The sequence below is a fragment of the Melanerpes formicivorus genome, unplaced genomic scaffold (assembly GCF_026170545.1).
Source record: "Melanerpes formicivorus ecotype bairdi unplaced genomic scaffold, bMelFor1.0.p_v2 SCAF_6, whole genome shotgun sequence".
Taxonomy (NCBI): Eukaryota; Metazoa; Chordata; class Aves; order Piciformes; family Picidae; genus Melanerpes; species Melanerpes formicivorus.
Window position 1 is genome coordinate 31,727,142 of NW_027142358.1, and position 19,006 is coordinate 31,746,147.

General features: G+C 57.2%; 3 protein-coding genes across 11 annotated transcripts in view; 2 read left to right on the forward strand and 1 right to left on the reverse strand.

The window, feature by feature from the left end:
* The window catches only part of ASCC1 (activating signal cointegrator 1 complex subunit 1), an 86,713-nt gene extending 76,110 nt beyond the window's left edge, over positions 1–10,603 (reverse strand). For 3 of the 9 annotated variants that reach the window (XM_068140347.1, XM_068140341.1, XM_068140346.1), the window contains exons 1-3: positions 10,519–10,603; positions 5,998–6,253; positions 432–550 (exon numbers count right to left, since the gene is read on the reverse strand). In XM_068140347.1, the coding sequence (XP_067996448.1) occupies positions 432–550; positions 5,998–6,180 (302 nt within the window). In that variant the 5' untranslated portion in view covers positions 6,181–6,253; positions 10,519–10,603. Of the gene's footprint in view, positions 1–431; positions 551–3,736; positions 3,832–5,079; positions 5,410–5,997; positions 6,254–9,330; positions 9,427–10,518 lie in introns of those variants that run through there. The other 6 variants (XM_068140348.1, XM_068140343.1, XM_068140342.1 and 3 more) reach the window with 5 other exon arrangements.
* Positions 3,545–10,651, forward strand: ANAPC16 (anaphase promoting complex subunit 16). Its single transcript, XM_068140351.1, has 4 exons — positions 3,545–3,614; positions 5,868–6,025; positions 8,657–8,731; positions 10,536–10,651. Exons 1-4 carry the CDS (start codon positions 3,559–3,561, stop codon positions 10,649–10,651), a joined length of 405 nt encoding a protein of 134 aa, XP_067996452.1. The 5' UTR covers positions 3,545–3,558.
* Positions 10,652–17,406: 6,755 nt separating this feature from the next.
* DDIT4 (DNA damage inducible transcript 4) lies at positions 17,407–19,006 on the forward strand. The gene is made up of 2 exons (XM_068140355.1): positions 17,407–17,517; positions 17,838–19,006. Exons 1-2 carry the CDS (start codon positions 17,421–17,423, stop codon positions 18,311–18,313), a joined length of 573 nt encoding a protein of 190 aa, XP_067996456.1. The 5' UTR covers positions 17,407–17,420; the 3' UTR covers positions 18,314–19,006.

Below are 19,006 nucleotides of genomic sequence, written 5' to 3' on the forward strand. Positions count from 1 at the left end.
GAGATGTGGTGCTGAGGCACATGGGCTAGCACCAGACTGAGCAGAGCTAGGGAATGGTTGGACTGAATGATCTTGAAGGTCTTTTCCAACCAAAATGACTCTGGGAGTCAGTAACCTGGGCAGAGCAGATCCATGGAGATCTTTTTTTCCCCCTTTCTTTCCTCCTCTGTACTGGAGATCTTTCACAGGCAGCAAACATCACTGGCAGTCAGCAGCACAGCCACCCAAACCCACGTTAGGTTACCAGGATTACATCCTCTCTTTGCTCAGCAGAATCATCAGGGACCAACACAAAGCATCCTTGAACGCTTCACTCTACCACACAGGCAGGTCCCTGAGTGCACAAAGACATCAGGGAAGACACCAAGAACTCCCTAGGCATCCAGTGATAATGATTTCACCCTGCCAGCACCACAGTCACCACTCTTCACCTGCAGAGAAGTCCTCCTCCTCCTCTTGCTGGTAGCTCTGCTCTTGAATGGCATTTTTCCTGTACACTCTCTCCCCAATCCTTATCAGGGTGGGCCTCAGGACGTCCATCCTGCTCCTCCTAGGGCAAAAAACAAAGGCAGCTTTGGCAGCTGATGCCAAGGAAAGGTAAATGTTGCTGTTCCCTGGTGGCTCACTTGTTAAGAGGCATCAGGGGAGCTCTTAGGGGCTCAGCAATAAAGAGGGAAGTCTGTACCTCCAGAGCAGCAATGACTCTTTCTATGCATGCAGGTGAGAGACTCTGGAGCTTTCCAAACTTGACCTCACTTATCTCACTCTGGGGCAATGAAGCTGGTGAGGGGACTGGAGAGCAGGTCTTAGGAGGGAGCTGGGATTGTTAAGCCTGAAGAAGAGGAGGGCTGAGGAAAAAACCCACCTTGCTCTCTACAGCTACCTGAAAGTAGGTTGGAGTGAGGCCAGTGGTGGCCTCCTCTCCCAAGGAACTAATGACAGGACAAGAGGAAATGGCCTCAAGCTGCACCAGAGGAGGTTTAGGTTGGATATTGAGAGGAATGTGTTGACTGAAAAAGTGGTCAGGCATTGCAACAGGCTGCCCAGGGAGGTGGTGGAGTCACCACTCCTGGAGGTGATTAAAGGCCAAGTAGATGTTTAAGCCCAGGCTGGATGAGGCTCTGGCCAGGCTGACCTAGTGTGGGGTGTCCCTGCCCATGGCAGGGGGGTTGGAACTAGCTGATCCTTGTGGTCCCTTCCAACCCTGACTGATACTATGATACTATGTGGCACTTTGGGACATGGTCTAGTGGTCATGGAGGTGCTGGGTAGAAGATTGGACTTGATGACCTTAGAGGTCTTTTCCAACCTTAATGATTCTATGAACTTCCAACTGTGCTCTTTGTCAGCTCATAAAGCAGAATCAAGGGGAAAAAGGGCAAAATTAAGCAATGTAAGATACCCAACAGGGTACATCAGGGGTTTTGCCCCTGCAAGGTCAGCAACTGATTGCTGATCTCCCTAAAACTCTATAGGTTTGAGCTGAAACCCACTGTGTCCTCCATCAATCTCCAGCTTCAGCTCCATTTAGGATTCTGAGTGGTTTCACCTCACTGTTGTCCACAGCTGCAGCCCAAGCAGACCCCAGCCTCTTGCAAGGATTCCCCTAAAACACTATCATAGTATCACAGTATCAGTCAGGGTTGGAAGGGACCACAAGGATCAGCTAGTTCCAACCCCCCTGCCATGGGCAGGGACACCCCACACTAGATGAGCCTGGCCAGAGCCTCAGCCAGCCTGGCCTTAAACACCTCCAGGGACAGGGCCCCAACCACCTCCCTGGACAACCCATTCCAGGGCTTCACCACTCTCATGGGGAAGAACTTCCTCCTCCCCTCCAGCCTGAATCTCCCCACCTCCAGCTTCATTCCATTCCCCCTAGTCCTATCACTACCTGAGATCCTGAGGAGAACACTGACCTCTTCCAAAATACTCCTCCACCAGCTTCTCTTTCTTAAAAGCCTAAAGAGCTTTTCAAACCCAGTTCCATGTATCTGCTTAGGAAGTGGCTGGGGAATGGAAACCAAGGGCTCAGTGCTGGCTGGTGTAAGCAGTTACACCTCCTGCCCTCCACCCCAGAGCACTGTGGTATAGATTCACAGATTCTCAGATTGCATTGGGTTGGAAGGGACCCTCAAAGTTCATCTTGTCCAAGCACTCAGCAGGGACATCTCCAACTAGATCATGCTGCCCAGGGCCACACCAGGTTTGATCCTGAATGTCTCCTGGGATGGGACCTCAACCACATCCCTGAGCAGCCTGCTCCAGGATTTCAGCACTCTCATTGTGAAGAGCTTCCTCCTGATGTCCAACCTAAATCTGCCCTGCTCCAGTTTCTGTGATTCTGTGATGCTCCAGGTGGGGTCTCACCAGAGCAGTGAGCACCAAGATGCTACCTCCAAGTTCTTCAAGGTGAGCACCAAGAATAGAACAGAATAAACCAGGTTGGAAGAGACCTTCAAGATCATCGTGTCCAACCTATCACCCAACACCACCTAATCAACTAACCCATGGCACCAAGCACCCTATCAATTCTCCTCCTGAACACCTCCAGTGATGGTGACTCCACCACCTCCCTGGGCAGCCCATTCCAATGGGCAATCACTCTCTCTGTGAAGAACTTTCTTCCTAACCTCCAGCCTAAACCTCCCCTGGCGCAGCCTGAGACTGTGTCCTCTTGTTCTGGTGCTGGCTGCCTGGGAGAAGAGACCAACCTCCACCTGGCTACAGCCTCCCTTCAGGGAGTTGTAGAGAGCAATGAGGATGAAGGGCCTGGGGATGCTGGTGGGTGAAAAGCAAGAGCTGGCATCGTATGCTCGCAGCCCAGACACAGCCATGCCCTGGGCTGATCCCCAGCACCCTTAGCAGAAGGGGGAGGGAGGGGATTCTGCTCCTCTGCTCCACTCTGCTGAGACCCCACCTGCAGTGCTGGGACCAGCCCTGGAGTCCTCAGCACTGGAGAGATACAGGAAGGATTCAAGGGCTGGAACCCCTGTACTGTGAGTCCAGGCTGACAGAGTTGGGGTTGTTCAGCCTGGAGAAGGCTCTGGGGAGACCTTCTGGTGGCCTTTAAGGGGCTGGTCAGAAAGCTGGGGGCAGACTTAGCAGGGCCTGCTGTGACAGGACAAGGGGTGATGGTTTTCAACTAAAAGAGGGCGATTTAGACTAGAGAGAAGGAAGAAATGTTTGAAACTGAGGGCGGTGAGACGCTGGCCGAGGCTGCCCAGAGACGGTAGGTGCCTCACCCTGGAACCGTTCCAGGTCAGGTCATCTGGGGCTGCGAGCAACCTGCTCCAGTTGCTGATGTCCCTGCTGAGTGCAGGGGGGTTGGACTAGATGGCCGTTAAAGGCTCCTTCCAACCCGAAGCACTCCGTGAGAGGGCCAGGCTCCGGGGCAGGCAGCCCTCACGGGGCAGGCAGCCCTCACAGACCAGGCTGCCCTCACAGCCCAGGCTGAGCGGCGCTCCCGCCCGCACAGCTGCAGCCCCGCCCCCGCCTCTCCTCGCCGGAAGTAGGAAGGGGCCTCGCGCAACCCGCGCGCCCCCTCCCCCCCCCAGCATGCACCGCGAGCGCGATCACGCGCGCCGCCTGCGCCAAGCCGTTCGGACGCCCAGGTGAGGTTCGGAGTGACCGGCGAGGCCCGAGAACCGGAGAGGAGCGGCCCGGGAGGAGGAGGGCGCTGGACTGAAGGGGAGCGGGGCAGGATGCAGAGGCTGGCGCTGGGGCATTCACTCACCGAGAAGCAGCTCGCTACGGAAGCCGGGGAGGGGCCGTGGCGCGGGAAGGCGGGGTGGTGTGTGCGCAGGGGTGGGGTGGGGCGGCCCGCGCAGGCGCGGTGGCGCCGCGGAGGCTAATGCCCCCCCTCAGGAGGAGCGTGGCCGCGGTGCGCTCCGCGCGTGCGCAGTAGCGGCCAGCGCCGCCCGCAGCCTGCCCGCTGCCCCCTCACAAGATGGCCGGCGGCCCGGGCCCGGGGCGGTGCGGGTATTGGCCAGGACGGCGCTCTCCTTCCTCTGTGCCTCAGCCTATCTCAAATAAAAGTCCTGCAGCTATACTTAGTCCCCGGGCCGTTCAGCGAGCCCCGGCCGGCATCGTTTGAGCGCCAACCAGCGTCTCGCTTCCCGCGCGAGCAGGGCCTCCCTGCGTGTGTTGAGGAAGGTGATGCTGGACCTATGGAACTCGCACTAAAAGTTTGGTTCACCCAGCTTCCTGCGAGCTGCCGGGCTGCTTGCTATTGCAGGGAGTGGAACAGCCTTAGGCTTACCTATGAACAGACTGTGACAGCCTTTTAAAGCCACGCTCCCTCCACTAAATCCCCGAGTGCTGTCCAAACTGCATCCCCTAAGGAGTCTGTGGAAGTGCACTAAACAGGCAGGATAGTAGAGGCGTAAAAAGTATCATAGTATCAGTCACGGTTGGAAGGGACCACAAGGATCATCCAGTTCCAACCCCCATGGGCAGGGACACCCCACACCAGATTGCCCATTGGGATGTGCTGCCCAGGGAGGTGGTGGAGTCGCCGTCATTGGAGGTGTTCAGGAGGAGACTTGATGGGGTGCTTGGTGCCATGGGTTAGCTGTTTGGGTGGGTTGGATTGGTTGATAGGTTGGACACCATGATCTTGAAGGTCTCTTCCAACCTGGTTTGGTTTATTCTAAATAAAGGTTTATTCTAGATCAGGCTGGCCAGAGCCTCAGCCAGCCTGGGCTTAAACACCTCCAGGGACAGGGCCCCAACCACCTCCCTGGACAACCCATTCCAGGGCTTCACCACTCTCATGGGGAAGAACTTCCTCCTCACATCCAGCCTGAAAATAAAGTAAATATTTTGTTTTTTTTTACTGGGCCAGGTTGCCCAGAGTTGGTGATTGCCTCATCCCTGGAAGCAATCCAGGTCAGGCTGGACAGGGCTTGGCAGTGACCGAGCTGAAGATGCCCTTGCTTACTGCAAGGGGATTGGACTAGGTGACCTGTAAGGACCCTCCCCACCCAAACCATGCTATGCCATAAATGTATTAAATGGGCAGGGTAATTGGAAAGTGCTTGGAAGTAGCTTGGAGGAGTAGCAGGGGCTGTCACTTACAGCTGCCAAGTGACATTTGTACTGTCAGAGATGCGTGTGACGAATCCTAGGTGCTTCATCGTGACGAACGTAGCAGCAGGTACCCCTTCAAATCAAGGCTGAGGGAAGGGTGTGCAAGAGGGGACCAGACTGCTGCTGCTGAGCTGCTGCTGGTTTAGGTGGCATGTAGTGTTCTGAAAGCAAAAGCACAGCTGGAGCGATGCAGAGGGAGCAGCTGCCGCAAATGAGGTGCGGCGGCGTGGCTTCGCGCAGGATGTGGCGCTGGAACTGGCAGTCCTGCAGGCTTCCAGGTTTTATGAGGCAGCAGGGCTGCTCTCAGTGTTTGTGCTCCTGGAAACAGGGCAAAAAAAAGAAGAGGTGGGAGGGAGGGAAAAAAAGGTCTTTGGTGACCCTGGGGAGCGGGAAAAGCGCCAGGCAGCTGAGCGCCAGTGAATTGAGGCCAGCGACCTGTGCCAGGTTATTTTTACGCAGGCTCCCAGCCTCCCGCTGCATTCCCAGGCCCCTTTGTCCGAGGGGTCAGAGCGTGGGTCACCTCCAGGTTCTGGGTGCCACCACCTGGCGTGACAGCTCACTGCAGCCGTCCCTGCAGCGGGCACGGGCAGCAGGCAGCCTCTCCCACGCAGGCAGGGAGGCTGCGGAGCGCAGAGCGGAGGCGGCGGCGGCCCAGCGCTGCGCTCCTGCTGCCTTCATCTGCCGTCAGAGCCGCGTGCGGTCGCTGGCTTTGAGCCCTGGGAAACTCCGAGACGCCCTTCCTAACTCTGCTTTTTCCTCCCTTTTTGTTCTCCCAGGCTGGGAGGAGGTGAAATGGCAGCCTCTTCCTCATCCTCTTCAGCTGGCGGAGTCAGCGGCAGCTCAGTGACCGGATCGGGGTTCAGCGTTTCGGACCTGGCGCCGCCCCGCAAAGCTCTCTTCACTTACCCCAAAGGAGCTGGGGAGATGCTGGAAGGTGATTGCTCCTGCCCTTTTCCTTCCCTGCTCCTCCTGGTGTTGTTGAGCTTGGCACCCCGCTGCCCTTTCAGATTGTAGCTGGCAAAAGCTGTAGGGAGGAAGGAAGCACCAGGGCTTGGGTAGGTCTGGAGGTCTCTCCCAGCAGTTGTTCATCAGGAAGTGATTTTTCTGGCAGTCACCTGGTTTTTAGCTCCATGACAGTGCTTCAGACCAGGAAGTGATCTACCTGAAAGGGAACATGACAGTGTTAATTGCTCATTGTTAGCTAATCCTTTGAAGTCGGGCAGGAATTAATATAAAGATAGCTGAGGCAGGAGCATTTTTCTTGGCAAAACGTGTTCTGGGGTTGGTTTTGACTGGACCAGTACAGGAGGCAGCTTGTATCCCTGCTGGCCAGGAAACAGAGGGCTTGCATTTGCCTTCAGCCCGAGTTAAAACCTCGCCCCAGCAGTCTGTGAGAGGATAAATCAGGATTAGGCCTTTCTTGTAATCCTCCGAGGCTGAGCACATTCTCCTTTTGGGCTCATTCCTTTCTCCAGGGCCACCCAGAGAGCCTTGGGGCTCTAACCCTGTGTTTGGGTGCCCAAGACCTGCCACCCACTTCCTCGGGGTTGCCTGAAAGAGGACCCAGGCACTGCATGTCCCTGCCCCTGCTCTGGGTGAGAGAGGAAGGGTGGCTCCTCCAGATGACAGGGTTAAGCCACGGTCACTCTGTCTGTCTTGCTTCCCTTGAACTTCCTGTGTCACCAAGCTGCACATCTGTCTGTGTTAGCCTGAAGTTCACTGAAGTGGCCAGGACCAAGGCTCAGGTGGCTCTGCAGCTCAGAAGTGACACAGCAGCGCAGGGCAGCCGGGAACTGCTGGCTGCGGTGTTTAAGGAGTGTTTTTATTACACATTAGAGCCCATATGCCAGTCTATTGAAGCAATTATGACTAAAGGCTTGCTCATAGAACTTAACGAGCCCTCAAAACAAATTAACATAATGAAGCACTTGGTGTTACCAAATAGACAGGCAGCTGTTCCTCAGCAGGACAGCAGCCGGGCTGGGGAGTCGCAGGAGAGTGAAGGGGAATGCCTGCAAACAGCACAGGGGCACCAGCAGCACAGTGTTTCAGCAGCTTGTGAGAGGATGCTCCAAGCACAGCAGAGCTCTCACTCTTCCCTGGGGTTCAGCTTTGGGTTAGATTTCCCAGGGCCAGGGCTCTCTTTCTACCCTTAAGCCTTTGAAATGGTGTTTCTCCTCGGGTTTATGGCATGGAGCTTTCCATCGCTTGTGCTTTGGGGTTGACCTTTTTTTTTACTGATACTCAGCAGTTTGCCTGCCCTGGGTGGAAGCAAGAGTGAAACACTTTCCCTGTCACAGGAAGCTTTAGGTTAGCTTTATCACTTCTGAGATAAAAAGTGATACACTCATTCTTTTGTCAGGCAGCTACTGGGGAGGGGGGCAGCTCCATAGCAGTTTCCCCTTCAAAAAGCCCCACTCACTGACTGACTTTTTTGTTGCTACTTAATATCTAACTTGTTTTCAAATAAACCTTCAGGTGTTTGGGGGTTTTATTCAGAAGGAAGTAATATAACCTAAGCCAGCACTTGGCACACAATTTCCTGTGTATTCTAGATGGATTTCTGAGCCACTTGGGTGATCAATGACTGACAGAGATGGCAGGATTGAGTCACAGGATCACACAGTCAGAGAATGGTCTGGGTTGGAAGGGATCTCCAAAGGTCATCCAGTCCAACCCCCCTGCAGTCAGCAGGGGCATCCTCAACTAGATCAGGTTGCTCAGAGCCTTGTCAAGCCTCACTTTGAATATCTCCAGGGCTGGGGCCCCAACCACCTTCCCAGGCAACCTGTTCCAGTGTTCCACCACCCTCATGGTAAAGAACTTCTTCCTGATATCCAATCTAAATCTGCTCTTCCCTGGTTTGAAGCCATTGCCCCTTATCCTGTCACTGCAGGCCTTGGTAAACAGTCTCTCTCCACCCTTCTTGTAGTTCCCCTTCAGGTACTGGCAGGCTGCTATTAGGTCTTCCTGGAGCCTCCTCTTCTCCAGGCTGAACACCCCCAGCCCCCTCAGCCTGTCCTTGTAGCAAAGGTACTCCAGCCCTCTGATCATTTTCATGGCCCTCCTCTGGACCTGCTCCATCAGGTCTGTGTCCTTCATGTATTGAGGGCTCCAGACCTGGATGCAGTACTCCAGGTGAGGTCTCAGCAGAGCAAAGTATTTGAAGTCCTTTATGTGGGGTTCTGCTCTGCACCTGTGGGGTATTGTAAAGCATGATAAGGACTCAAGCGTCTGAGCCCCGAGGGAGTCAGAGACTGCCATAATATTACCCAGCTTCTCCTTAGCTTACCTTCTATTTAAAATAGACTAAAATGGTTTGACAGAGGGGATGTAACAGAAGCTCAGCTGGGATGTCTCCCAGGGAGCCAACCAAAGCCCCCGGGCAGGATTACAGAGCGGGGTCGCAGGGGCCAGAAACCGTCGCGCAGCGCTTGGGGCACAGGGGAGAGTGTGGGAATGAGGCAAGTGGGGAAACCCCACACCTCAGACACCGGAATAGAAGGCTGGCAGCGCTCAGCCTCAAAGCTCTCAGACTAAAGCACCTCCCTTTTGCTGCTTACAGATGGCTCTGAAAGATTCCTGTGTGAGTCCGTCTTCAGCTATCAGGTCGCGTCTACATTAAAGCAAGTGAAGCACGGTAAGCACCCAAGCGCCGCCCGTCCACCGGGACAGAGGGGCAGGGGAGCGCGGGGGAGAGCTGCCGGGGCGCTGGGTGCCAACCACAAGAAAGCAGAGTGGCCCTTTTTAAGTTGGCGAGTGAACGCCGAGTCAGGCCATCGCCAGGGCCTTTTGCAAGCCCTATGCAAAGCGCTGGGAACCCACAGAGCCTGGGTGGGAACAGGCTGCGCCTTTCAGAAGCTTGTTGTGCCGCGCTGCCTTCACCAGAGGTGAGGCCAGAAGAGGAGGTTATGGGCAGGAAACGCCCACGCTCTGATCTCTTGGCCCAGCGCTGACTGTCTCTCTGGCCTGGGGCAAAAAGGCACTCGATTCCGCCTTTGTTTCTCTGCTGAGCCCTTCTGACACCAGCAGGGTCAAGCCAGGTTTTCCAGAGGTGGACATGCAGGTGCCTGGCGTGGCCTGATGAGGCTGACTCCACTCCCTGCCTCCCCAAGAATGAGCCTTACGTCTTGTCTGAACTACAGCTTCCCTCCTGGGGCCTTTGCCTGCCACCCTGCTGCCTGCATCTGAACCCTAGGTTCAACTGCACGGCAGCCTTCGCTCGCAAGAGCTCAGCACCTCTGCTGCTCGAGGGTCACATCCTTTTGCTCCCTGCCTCTTGTCAGCTAGAATGGCTACTTCCACGTGTTGTCTCAGACCAGAGAGGTTTCCTGTCTTCCAGCAAGGGCTGTCAGGAGGAGGTCTTGGGGCGTGCAGCAGTTCACAGAGCCACGATCCTGTGCTTCTGAAACAGAAAGCAAGGCCAGGCTCCAGAGCTATTGTTCCCACAGCTCCAGTGCTGCAGTGGCTGTAGCTACTGGGAGCTGCCACGCAGCCTGGCACCATGATAAGCACTATCTTTGGTTTGTGGAGCACCCACCAGTTGCCTCCTTGTAAGAAAGGCTTTCAAAGAAAAACAACAACAAACCCCAAAAGACCGAGGTCATCATTTTTTGGCTTGTTTGTTTGACAGTTCCCAAAAGCAGTGGCTTGCAGGAGTGGGAACAGTCCCTCTTAAAAGCAGGCTCTGCTGCAGTCAGCAGAAGTCGCTCACACTGAATGTTCCACTCTTGCTGGTGAGTTGGCTCACACTGGGCTGTTTTTCCAGAAGGCTGCTGTTAAGCCTCCAGCAGAGCCAAGAGAAGGGCTGTTCCCATCGCCCTGCCACTGCAGCTCATTTCCCTGGAAATGGAGCCTTGTGTGCCCAACACACGGCCGGCTCTGAATAAAGCTGAGAGGAACAAGTTGTCTGGGGGGGGATCCCTGGAGAGGCAGCTCACATCTCTCTGCAGGGACCTCTGTGTCACGAGCGCTGCTCTGGCTGCGGCGCTGCCACCATCCAGGTTCTCCTCAGAGGACCTTCATTACCATGAGGAGTTTCTTGCCCTGCACCCAGCTCTACCGTGGGCTGACCAAGCTCCCTCTGAACTTCTCTGTTCTTTTGCACTATAAATATTTATGGTAAAGGAATGAGCTTCATCCTGTTTGCACCCCCCACATGCTAATGGGCCTCCTGTTTCCCTGTTGGGACTTGAATTCAGATGGCACGGGCAGGGATGGGTAAATACCTATTTAGGCTGAAGAGCCTGTCCCTGCTCTCTGCTGCAATCTGGTGAGGGCTCACCGTTTGCACGGGGCGGTCGTGCCAAGTGGGTTTGTATTCAGATGGGCTCTGTGGGTTGTTTTGTGCCCTGCTCCCTGCTGCCAGCTGGGAATTTGCCTCTAATTGAAGGGTTTAATCGCCCTGGCGTTGCGCACCGCACTTACCTTTGAACTGCCCGCAGATCAACAAGTGGCGCGGATGGAAAAACTAGCCGGGCTGGTGGAAGAGCTGGAGGCAGATGAGTGGAGGTACAAGCCAATAGAGCAGCTCCTGGGATTCACTCCCTCCTCGGGCTGAGCACGGCTGGATGGCTGCTGTCGGGGAGCAGAAGAAAAACATTCTCTGGCCTGGCTCCCAAACACACCCCCGCTTATCAGGATGCTGACAGCTGCAGCAGCACCACCGGGCCTTGGGTTCACTTGGGAGTGGGGATCCCCAATAAAGCTGCCAGGAAATGCAGACGATGGGATTCTTTAGTCCCCTGCAGCCATGCAGGCTGGCAGGGCTCTGCTCCTGTAACTGAGGAGGTAACTTGGAAACTCACCAGAGGAGGGAAGATACACGGCGTGGTGGTGGGGGGAAGACACCCGGTGACTCTTCTCTGGCCTTTCCTGGGTGATTGGCAGAATGGGAAGCCCGTGACATTGCCTCTCAAGCTAGGCCTCTGTAGAGCAGGGGTGCAGCACCCTGCCAGAAATGCTCTTCAGCCCTGGCTGCTCTTTTGGGGGTGGACAGGATGAGAACTGTCCTGGGTCAGTTGAGAGGGGGCATGTGGAGGCTCTCCTGGTGGCACCTTGCGTGCCAGGGGAGCTGTTCTCTCTCCACTGCTGTTTCTGTTGTCCCTGCCCAGCGAGTGCTGGTAGGACACTGCTCTCTGATGCAGAAACTGTGTCTTCAATACTCTGAACCTCTTGAGGTTTTGGCTTTTTTTCCCCCTCTTTGTTATGTATTAGCTTGTTCTGTGATAATAAAATAATTCCTTTGAAACCATTTGTCCTTTCAGAGCTTGGGGGGGGGGGGTGTCTGATGCAAGAAACAATCAGCTGCTGGGTAGGTAACAGGAGGATTAACCAAGCTCAGAGGCAGCCTGGCTGTTACAGCCCTCAACTTCAGTTAAATTTAAAAAGCCCTCTGAGAGGAACCAAACCTCACATGCTTTAGGCTCAGAAGTGGATTGATTCAAATCAGGTTTTAATCCTGGTTTTAACTCCGCCAGCAGAAAGCCCTCATTTAAACCCAGCCATTTTTAATCAGCTTGGGTTTCGTTTGCACTTCACTCCTCTTCTTAGGAGGGACTAAATTCCCATTTTCTGCCATAATCATTTCAGTGTGTTAATTTTCCATTGATTAGAGCCTTAACACCAGGGGTTTGCTAGCCAGCAGGGAGAAGGGCTCAGCACAGTACGTCCAAACTTCATGCTCCAGATGCCTGGTTCTTCCATTTTCAACATCTTTACGAGCTGAGTGTATGTTCACTCACTATTTCAATCCAGCCACATCTGGATTGAAACACATTTCAGTCCATCCCCATCTTAGTTCTATCACCAGCAGTTTGTGCAAGCTAAAACCAAGGGGGGGGGGGGAGGGGGAAAGTTCTGCGTTCATCTCCGCTCGTGGATTCCTTCTCTCTGTCAGAGTCAGCTTTTTGTCCTCCAGAGCCACCCACCACCCAAAAGCCAGCTCCCAGCTGCAGAGGCAGACCCGGAGAGTGGCTGTGTGGTTTGTGAAACCAGGCAGGGGTGGAAGTTCACACGTCGGGCTACGGCTGAGCCGAGACGTGTCCCGCGCCACCTCCGCTCCGCGCAGCCCGGAAAGCCTCCTCCCTGCCCCTGGCCAGCCGCCAGCCCCCGCGCTGCGGGGCCTCCTCCTCAGCCGGTATCACTTGAAACACAGCAGCATTCCCCGCTACAACTCCATCACTGTGGAAAGAGGGGAGCGTTGCAATTGTCAGCTTGTTCGTTTGGTTTGTGTCATCTCTCTTTAATCCTGCTCGCCCCTAACTGAAGGCCAAACTCACCACAAATAGCCCTCCCCGTACCAAGGCGATGTGGGGAGGCTTGGGGAGAGAGTCCCACCCCCCCCTCACCGACCCTACGTGCCGCAACCGGCATAACCAGCTCCAGGAAGAGCTTTTCCTCTTCGCTGCTCGGCCTGAAACTTTTCCACTCTGCCAGCCCTCCAGGGACACTGGGGGACTGGCACCGCGGGCTCTGCCCACAGGACGCAGTGCCCGAGCCTTGCCAGATCTCACTGCGTGCCCAAGGGTCCCAAGCACAGCGGGGCTGAGAGCCGCCTTGGGCAGGGTCCCCTCCCTCAGCTCCTCCCGGTCCTTGTTTTCTGGCTGGAGCAGTAGGGAACGTCCCGGCTCTGTGCTGTACACGGCTTGTTTGTATCTGTGCCCAGCCCCGAAATAACCACATGTGCGAGAGCCATGGGGAGGAAGTGAAAAGTTCACTATGTACAGTACTACAAATGCAAAAACATGTTGTTGGCCCTTCCCTCTGCTCAGTAAACACTTTAGGAAAGGCACTGAAAACCAGAGGGATCGCTGCATGGCAAAACAAAATTACCCCTGTGCCCCCCCCCTACACCCGGCCCTGTTGCTGCTCCCTGGGGCAAAGCCAGCAGTAACTGTTCCTCCTGGGGAGGGGGAGGGGGGAGGAAGGGGGGAGGGGTTCAAAGGACTGTGCTCCCCACCTCTGGTGTCTGCAGCATCATGGGGGACATTTGGAAGCCACAGCTGGGAGTGGAGCAACAGAGGGGGGGAGGGAGACGTCAGCTGCGAGCAAAAGTTGATGAAAGGAGGGGAGGGAAAATGAAGGAGGGGAGGAAGAAAAAAAAAAGGCAGCAGCTGAACAAAGAGCCCTGTTCAGGGCTGCTGCTTGGTTTTCCTGTGGGTGCTCGGAGCAGAACGTTGTGTACCGGCGCGCAAGCCCTGCTCGCACCTCCCCTCCTCGGCCCGGGCGCTGGGGACGGTGCCAAGGCACGCGCTCGCCATGTTGCCCGGCCAAAACACCCACCCAGGGACGGCCTCGGCCCCACCTGGGCGAGGAAGGGGAGGGCAGCACCCAAACCCCACGACTTCTCCCTGCCGTGGGGCAAAAGCGTCCAAGGGGAGGTGAATTGTGCAGCCCCTACCCTGCAAACGCCACAGTGCCGACCTGGCACTCAGCCTCTCAGCTGCCAACCCTCATCCACCATCCTCCTCCTCAGATGCACCTTCCCGACTCAGCAGCAGGTCTGGGGAGGCTCTGCTCCCCCTCTGCTCTGCCCTGGTGAGACCACACCTGGAATACTGCATCCAGTTTTGGGCTCCCAGTTCAACAGAGACAGAGAACTGCCAGAGAGAATCCACTGGAGAGCCAGGAGGATGCTTAGGGGACTCGAGCATCTCCCCTGTGGAGAGAGACTGAGAGCCCTGGGGCTGTTTAGCCTGGAGAAGAGAAGGCTGAGAGGGGATCTGATCAGTGCCTATCAATAGCTGAGGGGTGGGGATCCAGTGGAGGGGGCCAAGCTCCTTTGGGTGGTGTGCACTAATAAGACAAGAAACAGCAGGTTCAAACTTGAACTTAGTAGATTTCACCTCAGCATGAAGAGAAACTTCTTCGCAGTGAGGGTGACAGAGCCCTGGAGCTGGCTGCCCAGAGAGGTTTTGGAGTCTCCTCTGGAGACTTCAGAATCTGCCTGGATGCATTCCTGTCCCTAAGTGATCCTGCTTTGGCAGGGGAGGGTGGACCTGGTGATCTCCTGAGGTCCCTTCCAACCTCTAATGTACTGTGATACTGTGACTCTGTTCCCAGCTCCTGCACCTCGAGGGTGGGCAGCCTGCCTGCAGCTGCTTGTCCCAGGGGTGAGAGACAGGCCGGGAAGGTTTGGCTGCAGCAGAGACCTGCCCGGCTGGCGGCAGGCCATGGCTTGCCACAGGGACCCACCCAGCCCACGGCTTTCAGCTCGCCTCTCAGAGCCAGCCAGGGAATCAGAGGATGCAATGGGTCACCAATGTGCCCACCACCCCATGCCACCTTAACCCAGGGTGAAAGGACACCCACCCTAGAGGCGCTTAGGGAGCACCCCAAAAACTGCAGCTTCACCCCAAGAGCCGCAGCTTCCCCCCAACCCAGCCCCTTTGTTACACTCCCCATGTGAGTGCTTGGGCACAGAGGGTGACACCAGAGTGCCTCTGTGCCAACGCTGGGCAGCCATCCTGTGCCAAGCTGACACAAACATACACGTAAAAGTGGCTTTTGTGGGCTGCCGAGCTGCTGGGAACCAAGAGGAGGAAGGGGACTGAGCCACGGGCAGTGGCAGCCGCCCCACGGGGCAGGAATTTGACTCCTGCCATACGTGGGGGACGCTTTGCATTGACGTGCGCTGAGGCACTCACCAAGTCCCCCGCAGATCTCCTCCCTTCCTCCTCCTCCTTCTCCCCAGCCCCCTCCCTCTTGCAAGCCCTGCAAAACCGCTGAGCTCAGCACATCTCGGGCAGGGGCCCAGCCAGGACCCTCCCCAACCAGCCGGCCCCTCTTAACGCTCCAGCTTAACCCTTTGCAAAGCCGGCCGGGCTGGAAATCGGAGTCATCCAGCAAATCTCATCATGTGGGAGGGGATGGGGGAGGGGGGGGGGGGCAGGGAGGGGGTGGGGCATCCCATAAGGCACAACCAGCTGGGAGCAAGCTGCCCAGAAAGTTTCATCCATCATCCCGAAGCCCCCTCTGCTCTCCCCAGAAAGGGACAGCAGGTCATGTTTGGGGAGAGATGTGCTGCTCAGCTGCAAAAACCACACGGGGGCTATGCCAGCAGCAGTACCCGGGGACGGGAAGCGCAGAGATTTGCTAACGCCTGACTTAAACCTTTGCTTTCTAGCCCCAAACCACTTCTAGAGGCTCTGCTGCAGAAGAGCAGCCCTGGCCACCGCCTCTGTTGGGAAGGAGAAGGAGCGGCAGGCCCCGTGCTGCCAGCAGGAGCGTGAGCCCGCTGCATCACTTGAGGATTCCTCTGCTTCAGAGCTTCAGAAGTGACATTTCACTTTAAAACTCACCATCACACTAGGCTGCTCACTCCCCTGCCCACCCCACCATGTTATGGCAAAGAAAGAAAAATATTTATGCTCAGCTTCAGAATCCCAGGCTATTTTTAGCAAGGCTGCTTTCCCTGTGGTCCTTTGCCTCCTTTTTTTGCTGCTTGTTTGCCATTTTCCCCCCCTGGTTTTGACCCCAAGGCTCAGCAGTTCCTCATCTATTTTCAGCCTCACCCAAGGAACATCTGTACCAAGGACTTGGTGGTTGTGGGGAGGAAGAAAAAAACAAAAGAAAAGAGAAAAAACCAAGGCAGGAGTTAGATTGTGTTAAAAACAGGATCCCAAGCACCATCTGACCGTTTCTGAGCACGTCTGTGTGTATTTTGCTGCCTTGCACGGTGAGTGTGCAAATCCCCCTGTGTGCTTTCAACAGCCAGCATTAGGGGATTGACCATTTTTGCCCCAAAAAGCAGGGCAGTAGCCCTATGCGCTCCCAGGCATGAGCCAGGGCTTATTCCCAGCTCCCCACACACCCCACTGCTCCTTGGGATGCTACCCCTGCTCCCCCTTTGGCCCTCTGCTCCCCAAATGGTGACAGACTCAAGCCTTGCTTCTCCTTTCACCCCTATACAGCAATTTCCCCCCTGCCACAGCTGCCGGTGGGGTGCCTGGACCCTCTCCATCTGCCATCCCACAGCTCTCGGGTGAGAGAATTGGTCCTCATCCCCTCCACTGTGGTGGGCACACTGCTGGGGCCTGCCCCTCCTTGCTCCCGTTTGCTGCTGGCTGTTTCTGGCCAGGCTGTTATCAATCTCTGCTTAGGAAGGACAGTACCCAAGATAGCTCACCAGTGACTTCAGAGCGCGCTCAGCTGCCCCGATAAAGCTGCCGGCAGCGGGACAGGAGGACAAACAAAGCCCTTTATCACCAATTAATTAGGCCTTCAGCTCTCCTCAGGGTCTGCCTTTGCAGAGGTCACGTACGCAGGGGCCAGCACAGGCAGGCTGGCGAGGCGAGGGACGTGCTTCCAGAGCAGAGGACCACGGGGAGGAGGCAGATGGGGGTCACCCCAGCCTGGGACAGAGCAAAGTCCCTTGTCCCAGCCTGGTCATGCCTTGCTCTCACCCCCTCAGCAAACCTCCAGTTTTTAATGCATTCCACTCCAACAGCTCTCACTGGCACAAGAAAGCCAGGCAACACCAACTAAGGGGATGCTGGCACCTCAGTCACCTGCAGCACCCCCGGCCTCAGGCTCTTGGTAAGGGCTGTAACCAGAAGCAGGGCAGCAGCCGTGCCCATGGCCCACACCTGGGCCGCCCCTGCCACTGGCAGCAGGATCAAGCCCTGCTGGTGCTCACCACCTGAGAGGTGAAGGCGATCAGTAGCCACATGAAAAACGCCACCTATGGAAACTCTCTCAGCTCCTCACCTGCTGTCTCCTTTTGTGCCAGCTGGGACCTGCTGCTCAGCCCAGAGAAGGGTCAAGAGACGATGGAGACAAAGCGCCCACCAGCCCTGGCATGCGTCCACCTGGGCACTGCTGTTCCCAGCAGAACACAGCTGAGGCCAAGTGGCAAGGCCTGGGCTGGGGCCCATGTCCTGGGGGGTACGTGGGGGCATAAAGCCCAGCCATGAGGGGTACTTGGGTACATGCCCAAGCCCTGGGGGTACGTGGGGGCACAAAGCCCATGCCCTGGGGGGGGGTGGCAGGCAGCCGGGGACACTCGACGGGCACTGTCGAGAGCTGCAGGGAGATTGCACCAGCCTGGCCCGGCCCGGCCCGGCCCGGCCCTCCTGATGCAAGCCCCAGCGCCGTTTGCAAGGCCCGGGCCGGGGCCGGGTCGCGGCCGAGCCGAGCGGAGCCGAGCGGAGCCGAGCAGGGGCAGGGGGCGGTGCCTCCCGCTGTCACCGGGCAGGAGAGACGCCGCGGACGTGCTCCGCGCTCCCATTGGCGGGCGCGGGCCAGGGGGGCGGGGCCGCCCCCACGGGCGCTATATAAGGCAGCTGGGGCGGTTGGCAGGCGAAAGGAGAGCTGACAGGGTCCGCGGGATGCCGGGGCTGTGGGAGCGGCTGGCGAGCAGCGAGCGGGGCCGCCTGGAGACCTCCGACTGCGAGTCACTGGGCAGCGCCTCCGGCTCGGAGGGAGGTGAGTGGAGCTCCCCGAGACGCCGGGGGAGGGCACTCCTCGGGCATTCCCGAAGGACCCGGGGCTCCTCTGAGGGACAAGGTGGCGTTTGCGAGGGGCTTGGAAGTGGCTGAGGGTCGCAGGATGCCTTTGAGAAGGGCTGGGGTGTGACTGAGGGTCTGCGAGGTTCCTTGGAGGGACATAGGGGTTCTCGGGGGCCTGGAGGTCCCTGTGCCACGCCTCCAACCAAACCTGCCGTGTCCCCCCGCGGCCGTGGGACCGTGGCCGTCCCCTCACCCCCCCTCGTCCCGCAGCTGACCTCCCTCCCGTCCCTTCCACAGACGCCGAATATGCTGAAGGCATCTCCCTGCCGGACCTGGACCTGCTGCACGACCCCGAGGATGAGCTGCTGTGTGCCAACCTGATGGACGTGGTGCAGGCCACGCTGGGCAGAGCGCCGCTGGGTGCCAAGCGCTGCTCCCGGCTGCTGATGCCGGCCCAGCTCCTGGCGCAGGTGAAGACGGAGCTGCTGCGCCTGGCCTGCAGCGAGCCCTGCGGGCTGCGGGGGGCCCTCCTCGACCTCTGCGTGGAGCACGGCAAGGCCTGCCACGACGTCGGGCACATCGCCGTGGACCCCGCCGTGGTGCCCACCTTCCAGCTCACCCTGGTGCTGCGCCTGGACTCCCGCCTCTGGCCCAAGATCCAGGGACTGTTCACCTCCGGGCCGGCTTTCACGCCGCTGAAGCTGAGCACGGGCTTCAGGGTCATCAAGAAGAAGCTGTACAGCTCGGAGCAGCTGCTGATAGAAGAGTGCTGACGGCCGTGCCGGGGAGGAAGCCACTTACCCAAGTGCTTTGGAGGAGCCGGCTCCCGGCAGCCGCTGTAGTTTAGGCTAGGCTGGAGTTAGGTGGAAGTAGTTTGGACAGGCGAAGGTCCCACGGGGGTGCCTGTCTTTGTCAGGGGGTGTCCCTGATGTGGAGCGGACCGGGACTGAGGCGGAGGTCGCTTCAGGCTGTCGATGATTGTGGGATGATTGAGGTGACCGAGCTCCCGGCAGCAGGGCTGCTGGGGGGGCAGATGGTCTCCTGTTGGCTGATTAATCATGATTGGGTTGTTTGGGGTGTTTGTGTAGTAACGAGGATTGTAATCAATGGGGCTTCGGGGAGGGGGCGTGTGCGTGTGGGAGCGAGCGGCGGCTGGGCTGGAGGCTGGATCAAAGACAAGCCCCCACCGCTGGCAGCTCTGCCTGGGCTGCCGGGGAGGGGGAGACGGGGGGGAGGGGAGGGAGGGAGGAGGTGGTGTCTGAAATCTGCGTCTTTGATCCCGAGAGTGGAGGCAGAGGGGCGTGCGAGGTGACGAAGGGAGGGAGGGCAGGACCCCTCGCCGCGGGTGCTTCATTGGTTACAGTTTACACTCATCCACTTGATGTTCAAGTGCAAGACTTCCTATGCAATCGTGGCGGGCTGGGGGGGTTTTTTACTTTTCTAATAAAAGTTGTCTTAATTGATAA

Excerpts from the sequence above, each read along its gene's own strand:
- DDIT4 (XM_068140355.1), top strand. The coding sequence starts at position 17,421 with ATGCCGGGGCTGTGGGAGCGGCTGGCGAGCAGCGAGCGGGGCCGCCTG. Across the intron at positions 17,518-17,837 it reads CGCCTCCGGCTCGGAGGGAG|ACGCCGAATATGCTGAAGGC; the intron begins GTGAGTGGAGCT and ends TCCCTTCCACAG.
- ANAPC16 (XM_068140351.1), top strand. The coding sequence starts at position 3,559 with ATGCACCGCGAGCGCGATCACGCGCGCCGCCTGCGCCAAGCCGTTCGG. Across the intron at positions 3,615-5,867 it reads CAAGCCGTTCGGACGCCCAG|GCTGGGAGGAGGTGAAATGG; the intron begins GTGAGGTTCGGA and ends TTGTTCTCCCAG. Across the intron at positions 6,026-8,656 it reads AGCTGGGGAGATGCTGGAAG|ATGGCTCTGAAAGATTCCTG; the intron begins GTGATTGCTCCT and ends TGCTGCTTACAG.